The sequence below is a fragment of the Polyodon spathula genome, chromosome 11, assembly GCF_017654505.1.
Source record: "Polyodon spathula isolate WHYD16114869_AA chromosome 11, ASM1765450v1, whole genome shotgun sequence".
NCBI classification, from domain to species: Eukaryota; Metazoa; Chordata; class Actinopteri; order Acipenseriformes; family Polyodontidae; genus Polyodon; species Polyodon spathula.
In genome coordinates this window covers 4591164-4617898 of record NC_054544.1, presented here as the reverse complement: position 1 = coordinate 4617898, position 26735 = coordinate 4591164, and the positions used below count along the sequence as shown (strand labels likewise).

At 46.0% G+C, this 26735-nt stretch overlaps 1 protein-coding gene across 9 annotated transcripts; it reads right to left on the bottom strand.

Moving 5' to 3' along the window:
• Nucleotides 1-9697: 9697 nt before the first annotated feature.
• On the bottom strand, nucleotides 9698-22382 carry LOC121323350 (ETS translocation variant 5-like). 9 transcript variants are annotated; one of them, XM_041264357.1, is made up of 13 exons: nucleotides 22233-22382; nucleotides 20007-20121; nucleotides 19445-19529; nucleotides 19193-19282; nucleotides 18667-18717; nucleotides 15663-15792; nucleotides 15191-15463; nucleotides 14123-14388; nucleotides 12812-12868; nucleotides 12224-12295; nucleotides 11639-11808; nucleotides 11306-11407; nucleotides 9698-11080 (listed from the first exon to the last, which is right to left on the bottom strand). In XM_041264357.1, the coding sequence occupies exons 2-13, from the start codon at nucleotides 20052-20054 to the stop codon at nucleotides 10856-10858; spliced, it is 1569 nt and encodes a 522-aa protein (XP_041120291.1). In that variant the 5' UTR covers nucleotides 20055-20121; nucleotides 22233-22382; the 3' UTR covers nucleotides 9698-10855. The 9 variants fall into 9 exon arrangements, with proteins under 9 accessions (XP_041120291.1, XP_041120293.1, XP_041120294.1 ...); XM_041264359.1 differs by having other exon boundaries at nucleotides 12224-12292; XM_041264360.1 differs by having other exon boundaries at nucleotides 15191-15460.
• Between the last annotated feature and the right edge of the window lie 4353 nt (nucleotides 22383-26735).

Sequence of the window (26735 nt, the reverse complement as noted above, 5' to 3'; positions counted from 1 at the left end):
ATAGTCACAGAGCACCTTTGTTAAATAGGAATTTGCAGTTATTATGACTACAGTGCCATCTAGTGGGCACTCGAAGGGACTGCACTATAATACACGTTGAGGAGTGCATTGAGTGAATGAGTACCTTGCCCCTCCCAGCTGTCGAAGGAGCTCATCATCTTGCCCAACTCAGCAGGGGAGTAGTAGCTCCAGATATACTGTAAATTCCCAGCGGCCTCCTTGAGAATGAGGGAGTTATTCACTGTTAGTGTGGGAGCGAGGAAGCGTAAAGCAGAAGTAATAGTAGCAGGTGTGTGTGTGTGTCTGTTTGTATGAAACAGACTCACTTGTGAACAGTGAAGTGTTTGTCAGTGTCTGTAACTGTGTGTGTGTCACTCTGTGTCTGTCACTGTGTGTGTGTATGTGTGTCACTGTGTCTGTAAATCCCTCTGTGTGTGTGTGTGTGTGTGTGTGTGTGTGTGTGTGTGTGTGTGTGTGTGTGTGGGTGTGGATGTACACCTGTGTGGTTTTGTCTCAGAGGGAACCTGCCGCTGAACATGGTGCTCAGCATGGAGTCCTGAAAGCGACAGAGTGAGTCTCTCTGAGCAGTGAACTGGCAGCCTCCCACACAGAGGCGCAAGATATCTGATACCTCCTCCCCTTCCATAGAGGAGCACTGCAAAAGAGATCAAGAGAGAAACACTAAAACTAGCAAGAGTCTCTCCATACTGTGAGCACTGCAGGACCTCCAATACCACAGCGTAACACTGGAACAGAGACCAAGAGAGATCACACAACATTAAACTCACTATAACCAGCAGTCACACACACTGTGCTATAGACAGCACCCTGAAACACAGACAAGCAGAGTCACACACTCCACTATAGACACTGCCACCCTGAAACACAGACCAGCAGAGTCACACACTCCACTATAGACACTGCCACCCTGAAACACAGACCAGCAGAGTCACACACTCCACTATAGACACTGCCACCCTGAAACACAGACCAGCAGAGTCACGCACTCCACTATAGACACTGCCACCTTGAAACACAGACCAGCAGAGTCACACACTCCACTATAGACACTGCCACCCTGAAACACAGACCAGCAGAGTCACACACTCCACTATAGACACTGCCACCCTGAAACACAGACCAGCAGAGTCACACACTCCACAATAGACACTGCCACCTTGAAACACAGACCAGCAGAGTCACACACTCCACTATAGACACTGCCACCCTGAAACACAGACCAGCAGAGTCACACACTCCACTATAGACACTGCCACCCTGAAACACAGACCAGCAGAGTCACACACTCCACAATAGACACTGCCACCTTGAAACACAGACCAGCAGAGTCACACACTCCACTATAGACACTGCCACCCTGAAACACAGACCACAGCTAGAGATGTACTGCCCAATGCTACAAGTCTTTTAAATATTAAAAAGAGTTGCCATCGGCAGAGGGAGAAGGGGAGGCATGCAGGGAGAGGGTGAGCAAGCTCCTAGGGAAGCCATTCAGAAATGGGAAGGTACTAACCATCAGCAGGGCTGGGTGTGTGGGTCTCTGTGTTATTACCCTTAGAAACACTTCCCATAGTAAAAGCATGGAAAACCATAGTAAAGCACGGTACAACATAGGTGAGCATTGTAAAGCACACAGAGCTATGGTGAGGTGTATGCAAAAGCATGGCAAGGCATGGTAAGCTATAGCAAATACATAGTATAACCATGGGAAACACATTGGGGAAGACTGTACTATTACTGTTGCAAGGTACTGAGGTAAAGTTTTATAAGGGCAGATGTAATCAATTTCAAGTAATAAAAAAATGTGGGCGAAGCTAAGTCCTTTATTCTTTACACACTGGGTAATTCAGAAACCTGGATCCATTATTGAATCACATTGTTTGCTGCTTTCTAAATCAAACATCAGCTCCACCAACTGCAAATACAAACCTTCCACCTCCCTGGAATCTTGGCAGTCTGCCTGGGAGAGGGGAAACAGGGAGAGGGAGAGGAAGAGGGGAAACAGGGAGAGGGAGAGGAAGAGGGGAAACAGGGAGGGGGAGAGGAAGAGGGGAAACAGGGAGGGGGAGAGAAACAGGGAGCGGGAGAGGGCGAGGGAGCGGGAAACAGAGACAGAGGGAGAGGGAAACAAGGAGACAGAGAGGGAAAGGGAAACAGGGAGACGAGAAGGAGAAGGAAACAGGGAGACAGAGACATCAAGAAAAAGTTTACAAAGGTTTAAATTAATAAGAAAAACAAAACCGACTCATTGATGGATCCTGTTTATTTATTTAAATTTCGCTATAAAAAATGTATGTATATATTTTTTTTGTTGAAATAAAGGGGAAGAGAGGACGGTGCTGTGCAAGGAGTTTGAAGTTGCTGAACAACCAGTATATACAGAATACGACACTGTCTGTCTCTTGTCTAAGGTCAAATATATGTTTTCAAATGGGTTTTCTCTATTTTATTTGGTACCGTCTCTTCTTTTGTTTACAATCCGTATGCTTTGTGCTGCTATTATTGCTGAGCTGCGGTATCTCTGTAATACTTTACCACTAGAACGACCACGATTATCCGCATATCTAGAACCATGAGCGGTCAATCTGACCAGCGTATTAAACAGCTATCACATGAAACAATATCAAAATGCCCAAACTAGGAAGCAGCCGGGCGTTAAAGATTTAAATAACATCTTTGAAAACACAAAATAATGTGAAAAAACAGAACCCAAAAACTAAAAATCTATAGAAAAGTGGACTGACATGTCAGAAAAAACTAAGACTGCTGTCCAGCTAGAGACACAAAGAACCCAACCACACCTCAACTACTGCCAGACACCGAGGCAATACAAACATCTGCTGAGCATGAAACAGAAGACTCTGTGTTGTCAGGTACTTCCCCAGATTTGTGCACCAGCAGGAGTACAGAATTCCCTGGACTCTCCTGGTAGGAGCGGGACAGCAGAACTAGCTGCTCAGTATGTAGCTGCCTACCACAGCCTGAGACGCCTCATATAGACACTCTGCACTGGGACCAGAATAATACAATAATAGACCAAGGAAATTGACTCAAACCACAACATGGCGTTCAACTAAATGAATAGCGCTGAAGAACTTTCCGTGTTTTTTGAAAGGGAAGCAGGGCCGTTGTCCTCCTTAAGGAGACACGTGAGCGCGCTGAAACATTGCTGTATCTTGAACATTAGACTACATTGCGCTGTATTTTGTAAATATGTTTATACTTTCATTGTAATCCGCAAATTGTATTGATTATATCGACGTAATAAAGCTTAAAAATCTACCAATTAAACTACTTGCTTTGCAAAGTAATTTGCGGTAATTTTGAAGAGATCAGCACCACTGACTAAGTCATATGGCCCTACCACTAGAGGGTACTGTCGGATCAGAACTTGAAGATAACACTATGTAACTCAATTTTTGTTCCTGGGTAGTAAGTGTTATTTCCTAATTGCTTATGCCTCAAAAGTATAGAAAATGGCTATTATTCCCCACAAACTTTGCTTTTGTGACCAGGACAGTGATATTTCAAAATATCACTATTTCCAATGGGAAAACGGGCAAATGTGTGTCTTTTCGTTCACATAAAGTCAGAAAAAAACAACATATGAATCCAAATTAACATGTATTTATACTAAAGTAATACAAAAATGACTACAAAAGATTTAGAAGTGAGTAGTTTTTCGAGATTTACGATTATACTGTATTTACCACAGTCCTGATCACAAAAGAAAAGTTTGTGGGGAATAATAGCCATTTTCTATACTTTTGAGGCATAAGCAATTAGGAAATAACACTTACTACCCAGGAACAAAAAAAAAAAAGTTACACGGTGTAATCAGTCGAGTGCCCGGACATGAACGAGCCTGAAAAAGAGGCGCGCTTCTGCAAGGGTTAGCGGAGACGCGCGTATTCTGTTTAAACAAACTTCTCGGTTCAGCGAAAGGTCTGTTCCGGTGTACGGTCTCTAAAAAAAACTATATATCGCGTGCATATTGACATCAGAAAGGTTGGGAGCTCTTAAAACGGGCAATCATTCTATGCATGGACATTTTCAATTATCGGTATTTGTAGTACTTTTATAGAAAGTGCTCCTCGAGCTAGTGCATGCCCCTGTACAAACTGCGCCAGCTGCTGTGTGTATGCGATGAGTGTAAGGGATATCAGAAGTGTAAACTACATTTAAAAACAAGCCTAACACAAGATACAGTACAGTGCAGTACATTATTAATGCTTCACTGCCACACTAAAAACATTTACTGTACGTTTCACAAGTTATGAGCAAATGTTGTGTACAGTATGGGAACTGGTAAAACAATGATGTGGAAAGAAAGTCAGTCAGCTGTTTATTTATGTGCTTGTTTATGGCACATTTTTTTGTAATCATTTTCATGTAGTTAGGAACACATGTAATAACTCCTGCATTACAGAACATAATAGTGTATGGAAGATTTCCCTGTAGTTCTCAAAGCAGTGTTTAAGGCCCCTGAGTGAGATGACATCACTGCCCTAGAGGTGTCATCTGGTGACTGATCAGTTGTGTAAGTGCTGTAATTGAGGGCAGTGTGACAGAGCAGACAGAGATCAGGGCAGGAGAACACTGATGATCAAGAGGAGATGCGGTGCATGCAGGGATTACCGGACTGATGACAAATCACACTGCATCCCTCCACCCACTACCTCAGCTCTAACAACTAGACCACACTGCCCCCAACTCCCACTACCCCAGCTCTAACCACTAGACCACACTGCCCCCAACTCCCACTACCCCAGCTCTAACCACTAGACCACACTGCCTCCCTCCACCCAGTCCCCCAGCTCTAACCACTAGACCACACTGCCTCCCTCCTCCCACTACCCCAGCTCTAACCACTAGACCACACTGCCCCCACCCCCCACTACCCCAGCTCTAACCACTAGACCACACTGCCTCCCTCCACCCTCCCAGTCCCTCAGCTCTAACCACTAGACCACACTGCCTCCCTCCCTCCCAGTCCCTCAGCTCTAACCACTAGACCACACTGCCTCCCTCCTCCCACTACCCCAGCTCTAACCACTAGACCACACTGCCTCCCTCCACCCATTACACCAGCTCTAACCACTAGACCACACTGCCTCCCTCCCAGTCCCTCAGCTCTAACCACTAGACCACACTGCCTCCCTCCACCCCATTACACCAGCTCTAACCACTAGACCACACTGCCCCCAACCCCAGTCCCTCAGCTCTAACCACTAGACCACACTGCCTTCCCTCCCACTACCCCAGCTCTAACCACTAGACCACACTGCCCCCAACTCCCACTACCCCAGCTCTAACCACTAGACCACACTGCCCCCAACTCCCACTACCCCAGCTCTAACCACTAGACCACACTCCCTCCCTCCCAGTCCCTCAGCTCTAACCACTAGACCACACTGCCTTCCTCCTCCCACTACTCCAGCTCTAACCACTAGACCACACTGCCTCCCTTCCACCCACTACCCCAGCTCTAATCACTAGACCACACTGCCTCCCTCCCACTCCCTCAGCTCTAACCACTAGACCACACTGCCTCCCTCCCAGTCCCTCAGCTCTAACCACTAGACCACACTGCCTCCCTCCCTCCCAGTCCCCAGCTCTAACCACTAGACCACACTGCCTCCCTCCACCCATTACCCCAGCTCTAACCACTAGACCACACTGCCTCCCTCCACCCACTACCCCAGCTCTAACCACTAGACCACACTGCCTCCCTTCACCCACTCCCTCCAGCTCTAACCACTAGACCACACTGCCTCCCTCCACCCACTACCCCAGCTCTAACCACTAGACCACACTGCCTCCCTCCTCCCACTACCCCAGCTCTAACCACTAGACCACACTGCCTCCCTCCCCCAGTCCCTCAGCTCTAACCACTAGACCACACTGCCTCCCTCCTCCCACTACCCCAGCTCTAACCACTAGACCACACTGCCTCCCTCCACCCACTACCCCAGCTCTAACCACTAGACCACACTGCCTCCCTCCCTCCCATCACCCTCAGCTCTAACCACTAGACCACACTGCCTCCCTCCCACCCATTACACCAGCTCTAACCACTAGACCACACTGCCTCCCTCCCACCCATTACCCAGCTCTAACCACTAGACCACACTGCCCCCAACTCCCACTACCCCAGCTCTAAACACTAGACCACACTGCCTCCCTCCCATTACCCCAGCTCTAACCACTAGACCACACTGCCCCCCTCCCACTAACCCGGCTCTAACCACTAGACCACACTGCCCCCCTCCCACTACCCCCAGCTCTAACCACTAGACCACACTGCCTCCCTCCACCCATTACACCAGCTCTAACCACTAGACCACACTGCCTTCCTCCTCCCACTACTCCAGCTCTAACCACTAGACCACACTGCCTCCCTTCACCCACTACCCCAGCTCTAACCACTAGACCACACTGCCCCCCTCCCAGTCCCTCAGCTCTAACCACTAGACCACACTGCCTCCCTCTCCCAGTCCCCCAGCTCTAACCACTAGACCACACTGCCTCCCTCCTCCCACTACCCCAGCTCTAACCACTAGACCACACTGCCTCCCTCCCCCACTCTAACCACTAGACCACACTGCCTCCCCTCAGCTCTAACCACTAGACCACACTGCCTCCCTCCCCCCCACTACCCCAGCTCTAACCACTAGACCACACTGCCTCCCTCCTCCCACTACCCCAGCTCTAACCACTAGACCACACTGCCTCCCTCCACCCACTACCCCAGCTCTAACCACTAGACCACACTGCCTCCCTCCACCCACTACCCCAGCTCTAACCACTAGACCACACTGCCTCCCTCCACCCACTACCCCAGCTCTAACCACTAGACCACACCACACTGCCTCCCAGTACCCTCAGCTCTAACCACTAGACCACACTGCCTCCCCCCCAGTCACTCAGCTCTAACCACTACTAGACCACACTGCCCCCAGTCCACTAACCCCAGCTCTAACCACTAGACCACACTGCCCCCCACTCCCACTACCCCAGCTCTAACCACTAGACCACACTGCCTCCCTCCACCCACTACCCCAGCTCTAACCACTAGACCACACTGCCTCCCTCCACCCACTACCCCAGCTCTAACCACTAGACCACACTGCCTCCCTCCACCCACTACCCCAGCTCTAACAACTAGACCACACTGCCCCTCCCTCCCTCAGCTCTCCTAGACCACACTGCCTCCCTTCACCCACTACTCCAGCTCTAACCACTAGACCACAATGGCCCCAACTCCCACTACCCTAGCTCTAACCACTAGACCACACTGCCCTCAACTCCCACTACCCCAGCTCTAACCACTAGACCACACTGCCTCCCTCCCCAAACTACCCCAGCTCTAACCACTGGACCACACTGCCTCCCTCCCAGTCCCTCAGCTCTAACCACCAGACCACACTGCCTCCCTCCTCCCACTACCCCAGCTCTAACCACTAGACCACACTGCCTCCCTCCCAGTCTCTCAGATCTAACTACTACACCACACTTTTAAGCATCAGTGATAGTGGTCCTGAAATAGTTCCTGTTGATTACAGGCACCTCAGTTTATGAAGTTAGTTAATAAACCCTCCTGCATGAAGAGTGTGTAAGTTTTTCCAAGGTTTTTCTAAGAACATTATCAATGGTATTCTGACATTCAAAAGATGTCTCTTTCAATGCTGACTCATTTCCTTTTTGTGATGAGTGGTCAGCCTCCAGTGGTTATATTGAGCTATTTCTAAAACGTGTGTGGAGGTATTCTGGTGAATAGAAGTTCCGGTGAGTTCTGTTGCCGAGGAGATGAAATAATTCACCAAAGCCACATGCTGAAGGAGGACGAGGACGAGGAGAGTGAGTGATGCAGTGTAGCAGGTGACAGAAGCTATGGGTTACGCTGCAGTTTGCATTTTCAGGATGGTTTGATTCCATAGGTCCTAGGTCTTGAGAGAACCTGTTCAATGCATAAAAGCAAATCTCATGAATGCATATTACACAACCAGAAAATCAGTCCTGTCTAGTAAAACAATTGAGATGGCTGCTCTCTCCTTCACAGGGAGTCGACACCAGGGCTGGGGGGGGCATCCAGGTGTTCTTTTTCTGTTATAGATTTGAAGATAGACACAGAGCTGCAAACAGAAATAGCAGCTCACCGGCTGCCTTGTACAGTGTGGAGCTACGGTAAATCTTCATCATCTTGCACCCTACACTGTACTGCAGTGCTCGCCGAGGGCAGGCAGCACTGTACTGAGGTATACTCCGAGTGCAGGCAGCACTGTACTGCAGTGCACGCTGAGTGCAGGCAGCACTGTACTGAGGTATACTCCGAGTGCAGGCAGCACTGTACTGCAGTGCACGCTGAGTGCAGGCAGCACTGTACTGAGGTATACTCCGAGTGCAGGCAGCACTGTACTGCAGTGCACACCTGAGTGCAGGCAGCGGCAGCCAGCAGTTTCTTCTTGAAGATTCCTGGAATGGCAATGTCTGTCTGTGCAGATTATTCCTCACACCATCTGCTGCACGGGGGTGGGTGTGCAGTGCTGTTGAAGGGACAGCACAGATACAATGGGGTTAGGGGTACTGCATTGCCCCATATCATTTTTATTGAACTTAAATAAAGAGCCATCTGGGTATGTCATTCCAGCTAATGGATCAGAACAGTTGAGGAATTTAGGACTGAAAGTATGCTGGGGAGAGCGAGCAAGGAAGCGACGATTGAGCAAGCTTGAGGCACAAGACTCTCAGCAGGTTAAAGCTCATAGTGGTGGAGGCAACTAAGCATGTGCTAGTATCAAAGCCTGTCAGGTCTGCCATCTTTTTATTATTGCTGAAACAGACATGCAGCTTGCTATATATATATATATATATATATATATATATATATATATATATATATATATATAACTCAATCATACTTCTGGAATGCCACAACATGCAGAACACATTTCTTTGCAGAGCTTCTGTATGTATTGATCTGATGGCTGTTGGAATTAGCAGCATTGTCCCACCTACAAATATGTTTTGCTGGACATTTTATGCCCACATACAAAACTCAAACTTGTTAGGGGCCCATCTCTCCACAGCCATAGACAGTAACCATCAGTATTATAATGACAATGATACCATGCAACATGTGCTGCAGCACTGCTAATGTAATGCATTCTCTGCAGAGTGCAACACAAAGTCCCTCAATGGTAATTATGACCCTTCATGCCAGCCATTCAATCTTGTTTGCAATGCTGTGGGTTTTGTTTCAATGTGAAGCACTAAGGGGACCTGTCATTCCCAAATGCACTCTGCTGGCTTTTACAGGATCAAAACAGCAACAGTGACGGCATCGCTTACTGGAAATCAAACTGCCCCGCCTTTGTGAACCCAGCTGGACGAAACACACAATCAGACCTCAGAGCTGGAATCCTCACCGCATTTCTAGGGCTGGAGTTCAGACCTGACAAATTCTCCCCAAGAACAGTCCACGATGTTAAAGCGAGGGGTGTCAACAGCTAGATTTAACAACTGTTAAACATTTAGGCAAAATTGCTGACCTTTACATACTGGCTAATACTTATACTGTAAACCTGAAGACCCCTTTAACCCCCCCTCCCCATTATTGCAATAGAACAGATTTCCCAAGCGTTCTGTTTGCGAGTATGAATGAAGAGCCAGCCAGTGAAGCAGAAAGGATCCCTTTATTGTACACAGTACAGATTGTTAACACAGCAGTGCGATGTACACATTGTGAAGCAATTCAAGGAAGGAGGGGCCTGTCCAAGCTAGTATGCTCCCTGAACCCAGTGCAGGGGAAGAGTCGCACCTGCTCACCTCAGAGGAAGGGGCAACACTCTTCAAAGCGGTCATTCTGAAGTCTTTGCATCACAAGGGATCAAGATTGTATAGAGGGTTGAGTATATAGATCCAGATTTGTAAAAGGCAGAACTATACAGCATATTATACAATAATTTGAAAACAGGTGCAGCCTTTGCAAAAATATATATTTTTAAACAACTCCATGAAAACGATAATCGCAAAAGAACTTAGTTTTTTTTTTTTTTGACAGAGAGCGAGTAGTGCTAAAAAAAAACAAAAAAACAATACAATGTCTTTGTAGCTCTACATACAAAAAAAATAACCTACAAAATTCTCTTCAGTTCCGTGCAATATATATTTATAAATTCTTTCAAATTTCAGAAAAATACTGTCATATGCATCCCTTATTTATTTACCAAAAGAAACAAAACAATTCCCTGTGGCCGCCACCAGTCTGGGAGCAGTGATGTGACAGGAAGCATGGTTGGGTCACTTCCTGTGGCAGCTGGAAGTGGCTGCAGGGACCATGTTGTCAATGATGTAATCAACAGCTCCTCAGACAAGCCCATTTGCTTTGGTCAGAGCTGTGATGAAGGGGGAGGGGAAGTCTCAAGCAGGTAGGGGCCACAGTTTATCAAACATTTTTATTTTGTTATTTGCAGATTAAAGCCCTTTGTTATATATAATTAAATGACTGATCAAAAAACGTCCAAAGGCAGCTATATATAGAATAGTTACTGTTGTCAAAAAGCTATTACAATTTTTAAAAGCAGATTGTCATTATGGAAATGCTATAAATCCACACCAGTCGATGCAAAAAACAAGGTATCTGCCAGCTACTGCTGCCCCTCCCAGTGTCCATAGCAACGAGGCCCATTCCGGAGCAGGTGGGCGGAGTCAGGAGCCCCAGGGCAGCGATGCTGCTGCAGGCTCTTCCTGTGATGCTCGCTCAGTAATAGCGGTCCAGGATCGAGCGAGAGAGAGAGAGAGAGAGAGGGGGGGTGGGGGGAGTGAAGGGTGATCAGTATACATAACCCTCGTACGGCAGGCCCCCACCCACGCACTGGTCAGCCTCCAGCAGGTAGGGGGCGCCCTCCTCATAGTGTGCGAGGGGCAGCGTGTCTTCCTCAGGCTGGGGGCAGTCTGGGTCTGGTTTCAGGGAGGGCCTCTGGTTATCAGGGAAGGCCATGGAGAAGAGAGCCTCAGGGTCACACACAAACTTGTAGACGTACCGCTCGCCAGCCACCTGAGGAGGAGGAGGGAGGAAAGAGCGAGTGAGGATAGTCCTGCGCTAATCCACATTCCTGGTTTCACTGAGAGTTTTGACACACTGAACTTGTTACCTTTCCACTGTGGCTAACCCAGCTCGTAGTAAAACCTGGAATGGGTGAAACTGCTATGCAATAGCAGTCTTAAGCTGTGCAAGCTCATGCATCAGAACGTAGATAAAACGTCTTGTTTGAATCCTTACCTTCTGCATGATGCCCTTCTCGTAGTAGTAGCGCAGAGAGCGGCTCAGCTTGTCATAGTTCATCGCTGGTCGGTTCTTCTGGATCCCCCAGCGCCGAGCCACCTGAGGGAGGGGAAGAGAAGGGAAAAAAAAAAAAAAAAAAAAAAAGGAGGACAGTCAGTGTCTGGGGAAAGCCATTCACATTCTAAAACCTGAAACCTAAAAATTCCATCATGCGTAGAACATATATATGTATATGGCAGAGACTTGAATGCACACAGAATAAGCACTACAGCTGGCCTCTGTATCTGACAATGGTTAAAATGTTCATCAGATTCAGGCAGGCAGGCTGACCTCTTCGGGCTCAATGAGTTTGAACTCCATGCCGCGTCCGGTCCAGGCGATGAAGTGACCGTTGGCGGGGTCGTCCAGCAGAGTGACCAAGAACTGCCAAAGCTGCAGGGAGCCACGCCGCTGATAGGGGGGCCCCTCGCGGTACACAGCCGGCTCCTGCTTCACCTTGCCTGGGGAGAAGGAAGAGCAGAGGAGGGGGTTACACAGGGCCTCAGACACACTGGAAAAGATCCTCCAAAGCAGAATGCTATACGAGCATTACTTGGTTATAAGGCAGCCCTTTATACCACAGTACAGGTTATAAAGAGGTATTATAATCTAAACCTGAACAAATAGCACTCCAGACTCATAATTGATGCTCTCGACTAGTGTCATAATGTGGGGTGGGGGGGGTGGAGCACTTGCACATGACAGTGTGTGTTCACAGAATATCTGTTCATAGCAGAGTGATTGAGGACATGGTCAATTAAGTTGTTTCCCCAACCTAAAACCCAGCTACGCCTATCTGAACAGTCACAGTGGTGTAGCTTGGCCAAAACCGCTTTGTGACAAGCACAATGCTCTGGTCTATCTGAAGGGACTTACACTCAAGTCTCTCTGGTACAACACAGGCATCATCATAGTAGAGGCGGGGGTTACCGTCATAGGAGAAACCTGCTGAGGGAGGGAAGGAGGGGGGGGGACAGGTCAGACGAGAACACAGATGTGTGTGTGTGTGTGTGCGAGATTGATTTCCAGGCCACTGAGCAGTGATAAAAGCATGTGTCTAGTAGAGCAAATAGTTTTTAGCCAGCTGTGCAGAGCAATAGGAAGGAAGGAGGTGGGAACTGGCTTCGCTCTGATCACACAACCGTTGCACCCTATCTACCGCGCTCTCCAGCAGATAAGCCACCGGGCTGAGCGTTCCTCTATCCGCTCCCCTTCCTTCCTACCGCTGGATTAACCACAGGCAGGCAGGCAGGGGCTGGGGGTACAGTGTCAGAGCCCCCTCTCATTCAGTACAGCTCAGACAATTCTCAATCTACGTAAAATTGTAAATCAGTTAATTATGGTTTCAAACATCTGTACATGGTCAATTTTTAGAAAGAAAGTATGCAGTTGGGGGAAATCTGAGAAGTGTGTGCGTTCGTTCCGAGATTGCTGCTCTCATAGTGAAGCAGTGGCAACACTTACCGTCTTGATTGTTGTAGAAACTCCCTCTCCCGAACGAGGACTGGCAGTTAGGCACTTCTGTAACAAAGGACAGAAAGACAAAATTAACATGAGGACAAAAGAAGCCAGCATGTGAACAAGCATTGCTTTAAAATGTGTGTATTCAGGCAATGCAAGTTGCCTACAGTGGTTAGCTCAACCCCTTTCTCTAGAGGGTAATGCTAGCCGGTTGTACTGTGTCTGCTTGGGCTGCTCAGCAGTATCCCAACATCTCATTAAATATCGAAGTGTTTGCTTCTATATCTGCGTTTGATCAAGTTCTAATTCCTCCCTGCCCGTCTCCAATTATACCACATCCGCTATGCAGATAGCCCCCTGCTAAGAGAGCCCGCAAGCAGGATCACTTAACAAGCAGATTAATTGTAGATCAGGGGAGCACAGCTCCAGTCCTTGAGGGCCACTGCATCACATTACAGGATTACCTGAAAAGGACGTGTAACCGGCTTAAGTAATTAAGGTCATGGTTCTAACAAATAGCTGGGCTGGAATAGCCCTCGCTGTGCTCTGCCCTTGATCCTAATAATCTAGACATGGTGGACGGAGTCTGGGGTGCCCTTCTGATGCACAGCAATGCCCCACCCCATGAGATCCACCAACAAATTTGGTGGATTCTTGCTGCCTCTCTCATATCACAACAGCCCTTCCTCCAGAATTAAATCTCCGCCAGCTGTTGCCCCCTGCCCCCTCCTCCACTATCTATATGAAGTAGATTAGAAGATTTGCGATTACATCACCGGCCTCCCAGTCAGAGAGCTGGCTAGCGCTTCAGCATGAGAAGTCACAGCCTCCCTGGCCTGGCCCCTGTCCTCAGTGTGCATCACTGCATCTGTGCGACTCAGGGACAGCTGGGGTGTTCTGCTGGGTGCATCATACCCCTCTACTACAGTACTACTCTTATTCTTTTAAAATCTCCCCACTCTCATTCTCCATCACCAAACAGCTCTCAAACAATGCAGGCTGCAGACACAGCCTTTCTGGTTTCAAACTGCAGTAAGAGTCGACCCTCCACTGGGTTACAAGCAGGTTCTGTGAAACTCCAGCCAGGAGCGCTCACTTTCAAAGCCGTGGCAAAACTGTCAGCTAGGTGAGAACAGACATAGCAAACAGCAGCAGAGCATTCCACACCTCACTGAAATACAGCCTGTACAGTGCAGCCCCCAGCTGTCCCTCAGTCTGTACCCCTGGACACTACAGCACCTGACAGCCCATCGATCTGTACTCCTGGACACTACAACCCCTGGCCCCCTGTATCTGCAGCTCTGGGTTACTCACCGGAGTCGAAGCAGTAGTCTCGGGGCTCCTGCTTGATGTTCATTGGGTGCTGGAAGGCTGGCTGGGGGGGCCCCATCTCAGGGACCCCCTGCTTAGCATAGCGAGGGTCAGACAGCTCCTGTTTGAAGCCCTGGGGGGGCACAGGGACCAGGGGCTCAGACATCTGGCGATGGTAGGGGGGCCTGCAGTCCCGGGACACTGTGCTGTGGGCCTGGGGTGGGTAGGGGGGGCAAGGCAAGCAGGGCTCGGACATCTGTCTTTGAAACCTGAAGGGAGGAGACAGGGGTTTAGAACGATTTTAACATCATCTGCACAGATTTGATATAGATGCCCCATGCAATGATTGATAGCAGCTCATTCCTCCCCATCACTACGATGGCACGGATCCCCTGGCTGCAGAGAGAGGAATCTCAGGAAGTCTGAGCAGGAGATTCTCACGCTCACGTATTTATAAACCTGCCTGACTGCGAGAACCAGAGCGCTGAACACAGAGCCCCGGACCCTTACCCACAGCCTGTGTGGGGCCACCCAGGGACCAAGAAGCAGCTCTTAGTTTTACCCTGGCCAATACATTTGATTTAGACTGTAGAGCTGCATGCCCAATGCACTGAGACCTCTGGGCTCACGTCCAAGGGAATGTCAGCACTGCTCACTGCAATAAGAGAACATGTATATAGATTATGCCCGTGGGAAATGGGTAAAGGAAGCTTGTGGTGGACAGCTGGTCCAAGTCTAGGGAGGGTCATGTTTCTGAGTGGCTGTTTGTAGATATTACATCTGGACTGAACCAGCATTAACTTGTGAATGGGACGTGACCCCTATACAACCCTGTACGAGTTCAACTCCTTGGCAAGTTTCCCAGGTGATTCAGAATGGATGCATTCAGAAGAATAAATAGTGGCAACCTGCCTATCAAATCTCCCTTCAAAACAACTGACAGTGGTCTTGGATTTCTCTTTAGAGCCCAGATGGTTTCTAATGTCCACAGATTGAAGCCTGGAAACAATTCAGTATAGCATATACAATAAGGCCACCTGTTGGACATTAAGATCACTGCAGTTCACTCACCTGTGCTCTGAGCCATACTGCCCCTCAGTATGTGTCAGGGATGGATGGGGCACTGCGAAGGGCAAGGTCTGAGTGTGCAGTGGATGTGTCCTCTGGGGGCAAGCTGGAGGCAGAGTCTGTTCTTGCAGAGGGTTGTGTGCAGGGACTGGGGGCGGAGTCTGTCCGTGGAGGGAGGGTGTCCCTGGAGTGTTGCTGGAGCTGCATGGTGAAACTGGAGTCGAGGGTGGGGTTTGCGGCTTAAACCCAGCAGGGGGCTTCCTGTCATAGGCACTGCTGAGAGAGACAGAGAAAAAAAAAGAAAGATGAGATAGGGAAGTGGACTGTTAGTGTAGTAAAAACACACCATAAAAATACTTGATTACTAAAGTTGCAAGATGCACTGTGCACATAGGTACCTGGAACAGATCAATCCCACCTGTATGACTCTGAAAGAGTGCGTCAGGGTTTGGCGACACATGTGCTAGCCAGTTACCTGTAGCTGTAAAGGCACCTCTCCCTGTAGGGAGCGCCGAGGCTCTGCTCACGACTGCAGGAGGAGAGCTCGGAGGAGGGCCTGTGGAACTCGCGCTTGATCTTGGTGAGCGGGGGGCCATGGAACATCACTACACAAGAGAGAGAAGCAGGTTTCATTACCACCACATACCGATGGGCTTTAAAGGAGTACTGTCAGCTTAAAATAAAACTGCACTGGATATTGTGCTACCTTTTAGGTACTTTATTTAGTACTCAAGTTCCACAGAGCTTTAGCCACACAAACGGCACTGATCCTTCACAAGGCACAAAAACCTTCTATTAGCAGGTATTAAAAGTGATCTACAGCAGTGTTAAACACTGAGACCAAAGCCTTAAACACCATAAAACACATTGGAATGTACACATTGACTCATCTGTAACTTGCACATCTATTATTGGATCAGCAGTTAAAGATGAATCATCCTGCACTGTAATTTGAGGATCTCTCCCTCTCACACTGTAACCATTAGAAGCTGTCTCTCACCATTAGTTTATCACTTAGCTCCCATTTCCCCACACAATATATTTAGTGCAATTATATCCCCTTCTGGGGCGAGAGCCTGATAACTCATTCAACTTGACAGACAAGACAATGGGATTGAGAGGCAAAGTCGTTGGAGAAACTGCTGGGCTGCAGTGGGATCGAACGGGAAATAAGACTCCTGTTGCATAGCAGCTTTAACCATTCCAAGTTTTAATACGAGCTTGATTAGCCACAGCGCATAGATAACAAGCTTGTCTGATTTAACTTGCAGTAAAAGCAGGAATGGCTGAAATTGCTATGCAATGGGAATCTTATTTCCATCCCTGGAGTAGCTCGGTGGTGGGAAAAAGTGCTGGGCTGCAGTGGGATTGAGTAGCTCAGTGGTTTCAAGCATGGTATTTTCTGCCAATCCAGTCACTGTGCAATAAATGCAGGCTCTGAAGAACTCGGTAAACACTGCCTCTCCACATGACTCCAGAGGAAATGGCTCTTCTGCTAGCTGGGGCTCTGAATGGAGGCCTGGAGTCCAGCCAAACCACAGCAGAGACTGCAGGGCCTCGCTCCAAGGCAGGCACATCGAGCTGAGCCAAGAAGCTCGATGCTAGGCAGGGTTGGGAGGAATGGGCTTTCATCTAGCAGGGAGCCCAAGAGACTTTTTTGCACCAAAAAAAGAATAAAAAACCCCACAGCAAGTCACCACCCACTGTTGCTTTTTTGGTATACGACATTTGCTTTTAAAAAGTCCAAATGAGGATAGAGGGAAAAAAAAATATATAAATTCCCCTTTTGTCTGCTTTTTTGGTTAAATTTAGTTGGAGCTTGAACATCAAGTCAACTTGATCCGTTTCAGGAAAGTTTGGTACACGCCAACAAAATCAGATTAAACTCAGTTCATTTGACGCACTTTGAATAGAGCTGTGGCTTAACCACAGACCAAGTGAACTAGCCTCCAGATGTTCTAAACTGTAGGTTACATCAGGAGGGACTGGGAGAGAGGCACGGTGGCCCAGCAGTTAGAACAGAGGAACTGGATGAGAGGACCTGGTCTCAATGCGTCACCTCAAGGGTATATACCAAGTGAAACAGACACCTCCCCATACAACACACACTCTCAAAGGCAGCAGCAGGCCAGGGCAATGAAGGGTTAAATGATTTCTGAACACAAGTCGTAAACCAGCGATCAAAGCACAGTTAACTAGATCCTGTCAGAAGAGGGGCCCACTTCACACGCGCAATTCTTCTGACAGAACTTCAAGGATACACAATGTTTCTGCTGACACCAAAAGAGAATATAAAACACAATATAAAGAGAGTCATAGCTTGTCTTATCCAGCTCTGGCCCTGTTAAACCTGGAAACCTTTGCTACACCGGGGGGACCTAGATAACTCCTCAACAAACTCAGGAGGTCAGCGACAGCCATTTCTACTGACACAGCCATTACACTAGCAGGGCAATCTAACAGTGTGCTCACTCTCACAGATACACTACTGAAGCACTCAAACAGGGCCAAGTAGAACCTACAAGGTTCAAGTGCCTTCCTTTCAAAGACCAAATATAGTGATATAGTGCCAAAGAATGTCATTGATCATATATATTATAGAAAGTTTCTGTCACTGCAGCCTGGTCTCTATGGAGACAGGCCATCTATATCCAGATCACTCTGCACTGCATGCGAGTTCACACCAAGACACTTTACAAGCACAGGAACAAAGACCGAGAGAAAGGAAACTAGGCTGAGAAGCAGACATACACACCGGAGTGAAGTTCAGGAGCCGTGCTTTGATTTTGGGTGATGTGCAGGAGCCGTGCTTTGATTTTGGGTGATGTGCAGGAGCCGTGCTTTGATTTTGGGTGATGTGCAGGAGCCGTGCTTTGATTTTGGGTGATGTGCAGGAGCCATGCTTTGATTTGGCCCCCCCCCCCCATACGTCCACAGGAGCCCTGACCCTACCTGCACTCCTGGCAGAGGAAATATTCTCCAGCAATCAGTCACCTAAATGCTTTTCCACTGCGCTCAATTACACAGCATTGCCACACACTGCCACAAACTTCCATCACCGAGCACTGAGCAGCCCTTCCTCTCTGTTAGCATTAACTAGACAAGCAGCCAGGCTTCACAGCCACAGTGGAATATTAATACAGATAAATCTGACCGGGACCAAACAAGGGCAGAGCTCACAACTGGCCGTCACAGACCTGCAGTGTGCAGCTGGAACCTGAGAGATTCTGTGTCAATGTTAATTACCAGGAGCAGGGTGGACCTGGTTTAGAGGCTTGCCTTGTTTAGAACATGTGCTTAAATCCTCTTCATCCTATGCTTGTTGTATTTTAGTTCTAGCGGTTGGTTTACAGTTTCACTGATTTTGGCTATGCTTGCTTGTTTAGTTCCCATCGCACAATGTAAGAAGTTGGTTCTGAAGGCCCTCTCCCCCACCCCTCCAGGTGGGGTCTATTAGTAATAAGCGTCTCGGTACTCACAGTTATCAGACTGGAAATCTGGGACAAACTGCTCGTCATCAGGAACCTGAGCTGCAGAAACAAGGAACACACAAAACAGGGGTGTAAATAATTAAAGAGTCAAAAGTGCTGGACTCTCTCCAGACCCTCCCACAGCCCAACCTGAACACATTAACCAGAACACTCGCTAACCAAGGTGGGGAAGACTAACTGCAGTCAAGTCCAGGGAGAAAGTGCACCCTTTCCTCTTTGAAACATACTTCAGGGACTGAACACAGGGTCAACAATCCATTTCCATAAGATTGAGACTGAAGTGTCAATGCTTAGAAATACTGCTAACATTTCAATAAAGAACTCTGCTACAGTTTTAGACAGGTCCCCTGACTAGCATAAGCCTGACCAGATTATCACCCCCCGTGCTACTGGTTATTATTCTTACCACTTGGAAGATTGACTGGCAACTGACCAGATCCTTTTTCTGCCAGTTACTGCTCAATAAGTCACTATAGAAAAGTTGGTATTGATCTGAGAGTTACATTGTTCTTACAGTGGAGGGTAAGAGCAGAGGGGCGGGCAGACGAGCGCTCACCTTCAGCAATCCAGATCTCCTGCAGCTGACTGAGGTCCTGGAACAACTCTGTGTGAGAGAGGAGAGGAGAGTCAGCTTAGAGAATGCTGAGCCTTGGAAACCACGGTTCTCATTTATCTCCATAATACTGAGTGGCATTCACACCCAATTCAACTCTTCCTAGGAAGGTAAGATGAGTTAGTGAAGCAGACAGAGAAAAGTTATCATTACCTTCCGAGTCATGGGCCAGTTCTGTGTCCAGAAACTTCCGCTTTCTGTCATTTGCCTGTCTGCTGCAGGACTCTTCGACTGGACACTGAGAAGAAACAATATTGAAAACTCAAAAGTCTTAAACCACTGCAGCTATGTTGCAATGAGGTCTAAACCAGACACCTGCCAAAGGGTGCCATGTTCCCACCCTTGTCTGTGGGTTAGGACAGCTTCAGAAAGCAAAGTGCTAGAACAGCGCAATACTTCCTACTGAAAAGCTTCACTTTGCCAACAGACTGTGCTCTGTTCCTGTTTGATGATAGACTTCTAATCAACACCCACATGCATCTGTTCTTACACAGATCTGCTGGAACCATGCAATACTTAGACTGGAAATGAAGGAGCCTGCAGGGCGTTTTAGGTAATTACAGTACTGCTGCCCGCCGCTATGACAAGGCACCAAAATTAGCGGCTAAAGCAGAACTCAACAGGGGAAAACAGGAGCGACTGCGCTGTGTAACGAACACACACACACAGAGAGAGAGAGAGAGAGAGAGAGAGAGAGAGAGAATAAAACGCTTACACTCGTAGGAACCATGAAGGGGACTTGTTGGTCATAAAATCGGTCCATGGCGCTGCTGCTCGTGAAAGGTGAATTAGCGGTGGACTGTTACGTGGAGAGTAGGTCTGTATGCTATCTGGGGGAGAAAAAAAAAAAAAAAATACAATAGATTGAGACAAAACTGACAAAGCATTCCCTGTTAAATAATAATAAGCAGGGCTTGAAGTTTTCGGGTTTTTCACATGACGTCCCTTTAAAACGAACTGAGCTCGATTCTGTTTCCTGATTAAAACTCAGAAAAGCTGTTAATTACGAAATAACGTCGCTTGTTTTTACCTTCATATCTTGACTGAGCCTGATTCGCTTCATTTTTATTTTAGCAGACGTGACAAAGTTAATTGCTCATCAGTGATCCTAATTGCACTTCATTCTTGCAGTCGCCAAGTGTATCGTTGTGCTTTTGTTATTTTCAGAGTTGCCCCGACAGATTTTCTTTTTAGCATAAAATCCCCAGTTCGGAATGTACACCGATAGCACATTCGTTTAAAATCGTCTTGACTTGTAGCAAACAAAAATACTCTTAAAACCAGTCGTTAATTAGTAGTTACCTTTATTAGGATGCAGCGCCAGCTTAACGACTAATTAACATTTAAAAGGGAGGTCGAGATTTGGAAAATAAGACCGAAAAGTGCGCTCCCTAAAAATAAGTAATTTGTGAAATCTAACTGATTTACATTTAGAAAAGTAGCTCTCAATAACCGCACAATGCTTTAAACTTGAAGAGATTAAAAGAAACGACCCGTGACATATCACCTAGAATGGTACACCCTTCTAGAGCCAACTAAACCGGTTTAAACGCTGGTGCAGTACTGCGACTGCTATATTTAGAAATGGGTTATTGAGCCCGCGGCATTGCTGTGTATGGGAACCGTATAGAGAATATACACGCTGCCAGGAGTACCCCAGTGCAGCATCACAGCGTTAAACATTTCCCGTCAATATCTAGCAAAGGGAATAATAAGAATTACTAATTTTGTAAAGATTACACGGCTTTATAGTATAATAAAGAACCGTCAAACCCAAAGGAACCCATTGGTTCTTCGTGGTGTGCACTGAATGTTCCCTGCCCTGGGATCGGAGGCAGGACAGATTCGCACCATCGTGTACTGTGGAAAGAACGGCCTCGTGTCAAACACCCGGTCCAGATAAATAAAAGTGGCCAAACCATTCAATCAAACCGCACACAGACTGCACTGAGCCGCGTTACAGTAGCAGATCGTGCGCATCGAGTCGGCTGTTTTTGAAAGGTCAGGTAAGGCTTACTATTAAATTAGAAAGTAAAGGACACTGCAGCTTTCCCAGTGTGCACAGATGCAACAGGTAGGCTGCAGCGGACGGTCTGCGCTCTCCCCAGTTCTGCTGCAGTAGCGCACCACCGCGTGCTGTCTAACCTGAGTTACAAACGAACACTATAGAATATTACAAATTAAAAAAACAACAACAAAAAATCTACACAAGTGTCCAAATGTAGGAAATACAGAAGCCGTGCAAGTTCAAAAAAGAAACACATGGAAGAAACATTTAAACAGACATGACAGCTGACATCTTATTTAAAAATAAACACATTTTAAATGACGCAATTTGTCTATATAATTCACGTTCAAGAATGAATAAACATCTTAATTCATGTACGTAACTAAACTTATATGTCTACATATAATAACAAACAAAATAAGAAAACTACCTTTGATTAGTTAATTTGTTTAAATAAAGAATGTAATAAACTTGGGGGGAAAAATACGTCTAAGTCCCCTCCCCTCCCCTCCACACTCCCCCTCGGTGGCCCCTTGTTTTTCTCAATGAAGTGTAACTCGAGCCAGCGCTGAGCCCCCATTCACAAAAAACACCGACCTTCCATTCATAAAAAAAACAAACAGCCAACCCCAATCTTAACCTCGCACTCTGGCACCTGGGAACAATTCAATCCGAAAAGCACGAACCCCGTAAAAAACTCACAAGAAACCCTTTTCGAAAAAGTACAACATTATAATCGTGCAACTTAGTGCAAAGCACCAGAAAATGGTTGCCAAAGTAAATGCTGAGATGAGAAAATGGCGATTGCTTTTCTCTCCTGCGCTGTATTTACAATTGAGAATAACTTCGATACCTCGCACTGTGCAAAAACAATGCAACTTCTCCAAAAGCATTACTTCTCGCAGACCCTTTTACGTGTGTTTTGAAACTCACCCTGAAGTCTTATGCTATTACTTTCCTCCAACGTAATATAACAATGCGATCGCTTTTAAATCCCACGCAAACCGCGACGATGACTATTATCCACAGCTCAGATAGATGATCAGCTCTCTCCGGCTACGAAAACTTGAATGAGCTTTCTCAATGGACTCGCTGGCTTTTCCCCGGGGCTCTCGCAGATCACCGAGCTCTGTGCCAATTGGCGGATGGGACCAGCCACTAACCACACGGGAACCAATAGGCGATGAGATCTTAGATGTCTTATAACTGTATTCGGAGAGGGGTGGGTTTCTTTGACTAAGCTGCTGAATAATATATGAGACGCCAGCTAACTAACCAGACCGTGGGACTGGCCTTCTTTTGAATGACTGGCTTTCATTCATTAAAAAATGCTGCTTTCCAAACAGAGCCTCCGAGGTTCTTAAAGGACCAGCCGGTGTTTCTTGAAAAAATAGCAGTTAATAGCAGCTTGCATGTGAGGGTTAGCAATCAATGAACAATGCACTGTATACCCCAAATGAAATGCTTGTATTATTTTGGCTGCAATGTGTTTACTTGGTATTTTCAGTACTGGGAATGGTTCTGTGAAATATTTATAGCACCACATGCAAAGTTTGCACCTCTTATTTTAATGGATTATGAAATATAACCAAGTCTCCTTGCAATATATGCTGCTGCATCTCGATGAGTCTCTCTGTAGTCGAAATGACTGCAAACATACAAAATTAATTACAAAGCATGATACGTCACACTACCATAAACGTTGAGACTTATAAAACAATGCCCAGAGATTAGTACTCTCAGTAACGTGTCCTAATGAATGTGCAGCCCATGATTCATCACAACTGGCATGAGGGTAGCAATGATCTCTGTGCTTCTTTCATCCATGATCTCTGTACTTCTTTTCATCCATGATCTCTGTGCTTCTTTTCATCCATGATCTCTGTGCTTCTTTCATCCATGATCTCTGTGCTTCTTTCATCCATGATCTCTGTACTTCTTTTCATCCAAGATCTCTGTGCTTCTTTACATCCAGTCAGCTAATCCGAGAACTCACCTAGAGGCCTGTCACCGCGCTGCACAGAAGTAGAGACTGATTGACTGATTGCACTGTTTGCTCCACTTCTGATAAAGAGAACCTCTGAATCTTGTGAAACTACTAAGAAACAAGCTAGGCACACTTATACCTGCATTGTCTCCTAGGGTTTACATGTAAGCAGAAACAACATTTAAAAACCAAAAAAAAAAAAAAAAAAAATCATCTTCTTACATATCAACAACAGAGACAGATGACGTTGCATGTTGCATTAAAAGAAAGTATGTGTGGCCAGCGAGTGAGCATGTGTCTCTATAGCTGTAACTATCTTACAGGAATGTAACGAAGCTATCTGATCTGGTAGAGTGTATAGGAGGCTTCACTGAAAACATGTTTAAAACACTGAGCTAAAAGGCCTCGGAGTAACCTTGTGTGTTGTTTGTAGCATCAGCTTGTAATACAGGAGGGTGCATATTGTGCAATGAAACACAGAGCATTAAAGAGCAGGGTTGTAAAGAATGCGTTCTTATTATTAATCAAACTTTGGGCTCCAGTGTTACATCCCTTTGTCCCTGAGAGTGGGATCTCCGTGGATCCACCCTGCTTCAATGTCTTCAACATTAAACACAGTATAAAGGGAAATCAATATGTTGTAATGCAGGACTCGCTTTGACTTGCTGGCTAAAAATAGAGCCTTCAAAGATCATTCCTGACTCATTCTGTCAGCACTTGAAAGAGGAAGTTTTTTATACAGAGCTGGTGAATGGAGAGAGTGGGGTTCCGCTGTTGTGTAACAACAGGTTTGTGGAGAAGTCAGCCTGGTGGATTAAGTACAGATCCAGTGCACTGCAAGACACATGCTCTGTTCCAGCAGCAAGGCTACAGCCCTGAGATCAGATATCTCTCCAGGCTGGACCCCTGGGTACTGCTCTGGGATTAGCTATTCAAATCCACACTGAATTCCCTTTGCCTGGTCCTATCTACTGTTTTTAGATCTGTTGAAAATGTACCTGTTTAATGTAGCTTTGGTAATTATTTGCTTTGGAATTATCTCTAGAGATACTACAGTACACAAGGTTGTAGCCTGTTTTACAATGCCTTGTGAAAGGCACTATACAATGTAATTGGTTTGTTGTTTGTCATGTGCTAGCTAAGCCTTACAGAGGCAGGTACTGCACTAGCAGAACTATCAGAAACAAAACTAAAACAGAGGTCAGAGAACCACTGGCAAACTCAGACCACAACATGGTCTCATTTGAAGTGTTTTTTAAATCCCCAAAAGTAACGACTAAAGCTAAGGTTTACAATTTTAGAAAAGCAAACTATGAAGGTATGAAACAGAGACTAACAGAAGTAGATTGGAGTAAAATAGAGAAAACACCCACAGAAGAAGGATGGTTGTTCTTCAAAAATGTAGTACTAGAGGCGCAAAACAATTACATCCCTAAAGTAGACAAATCTAAATGTAAAACTAAATTGCCAAAATGGTTTAATAGATCAATTAAAAAAAATATTCAGAGAAAAAAAGGCACTTTACAGAGCATTAAAAAAGGACCAAAAAGAAAGTACGCAGAAAGAGTACACAGAACTGCAAATGCAAGTCAAAAAGGAAGTTAGAAAGGCCAAGAGAGAAATAGAAATGAACATTGCTAAGGGAGCTAAAACCAATTCCAAAATGTTTTTCCAATATTACAACAGCAAGAGAACATTCAAAGAGGAGATTAAATGTTTAAGAGATACAAATGGCAAAATCGTAGAGGAAGAAAAAAAAAATAGCAAATATGTTAAATGATTACTTTTCACAAGTTTTTACAAAGGAAGATACTGACAACATGCCCCACATGTCATCCAGTTCCTATCCAGTTTTAAATAACTTTAGCATAACTGAGGCAGAAGTGTTAAAGGGACTAGGAGCTCTCAAAGAAATGAAAGAAGTAATTTACAGACCGCTAACCAAGATCATGCAGCAGTCTCTTGACACAGGGGTGGTACCGACAGACTGGAAAATTGCAAACGTAATACCGATCCACAAAAAGGGAAACAAAACTGAACCAGGTAACTACAGACCAGTAAGCCTGACTTCTATTATATGCAAACTTATGGAAACTATAATAAGATCCAAAATGGAAAATTACCTATATGGTAACAGGGTACTGGGAGACAGTCAACATGGTTTTAGGAAAGGGAGATCGTGCCTAACTAACTTGCTTGATTTTTTTGAGGATGCAACATCCATAATGGATAATTGCAAAGCATATGACATGGTTTATTTAGATTTCCAGAAAGCTTTTGACAAAGTCCCGCACAAAAGATTAATTCTCAAACTGAACGCAGTTGGGATTCAAGGAAACACATGTACATGGATTAGGGAGTGGTTAACATGTAGAAAACAGAAAGTACTGATTAGAGGAAAAACCTCAGAATGGAGTGTGGTAACCAGCGGTGTACCACAGGGATCAGTATTAGGTCCTCTGCTATTCCTAATCTACATTAATGATTTAGATTCTGGTATAGTAAGTAAACTTGTTAAATTTGCAGACGACACAAAAGTAGGAGGAGTGGCAAACACTGTTGCAGCAGCAAAGGTCATTCAAAATGATCTAGACAAGATTCAGAACTGGGCAGACACATGGCAAATGACATTTAATAGAGAAAAGTGTAAGGTACTGCACGCAGGAAATAAAAATGTACATTATAAATATCATATGGGAGATATTGAAATTGGAGAAGGAATCTATGAAAAAAACCTAGGAGTTTTTGTTGACTCAGAAATGTCTTCATCTAGACAATGTGGGGAAGCTATAAAAAAGGCCAACAAGATGCTCGGATACATTGTGAAAAGTGTTGAATTTAAATCAAGGGAAGTAATGTTAAAACTGTACAATGCACTAGTAAGACCTCATCTTGAATATTGTGTTCAGTTCTGGTCACCTCGCTATAAAAAAAGGATATTGCTGCTCTAGAAAGAGTGCAAAGAAGAGCGACCAGAATTATTCCGGGCTTAAAAGGCATGTCATATGCAGACAGGCTAAAAGAATTGAATCTGTTCAGTCTTGAACAAAGAAGACTACGTGGCGACCTAATTCAAGCATTCAAAATTCTAAAAGGTATTGACAGTGTCGACCCAAGGGACTTTTTCAGCCTGAAAAAAGAAACAAGGACCAGGGGTCACAAATGGAGTTTAGAAAAAGGGGCATTCAGAACAGAAAATAGGAGACACTTTTTTACACAGAGAATTGTGAGGGTCTGGAATCAACTCCCCAGTAATGTTGTTGAAGCTGACACCCTGGGATCCTTCAAGAAGCTGCTTGATGAGATTTTGGGATCAATAAGCTACTAACAACCAAACGAGCAAGATGGGCCGAATGGCCTCCTCTCGTTTCTAAACTTTCTTATGTTCTTATGTTCTTAACTACAACCCCGTATATCATTGAGAGGCATAAGCACCAGCACCTTTAAAC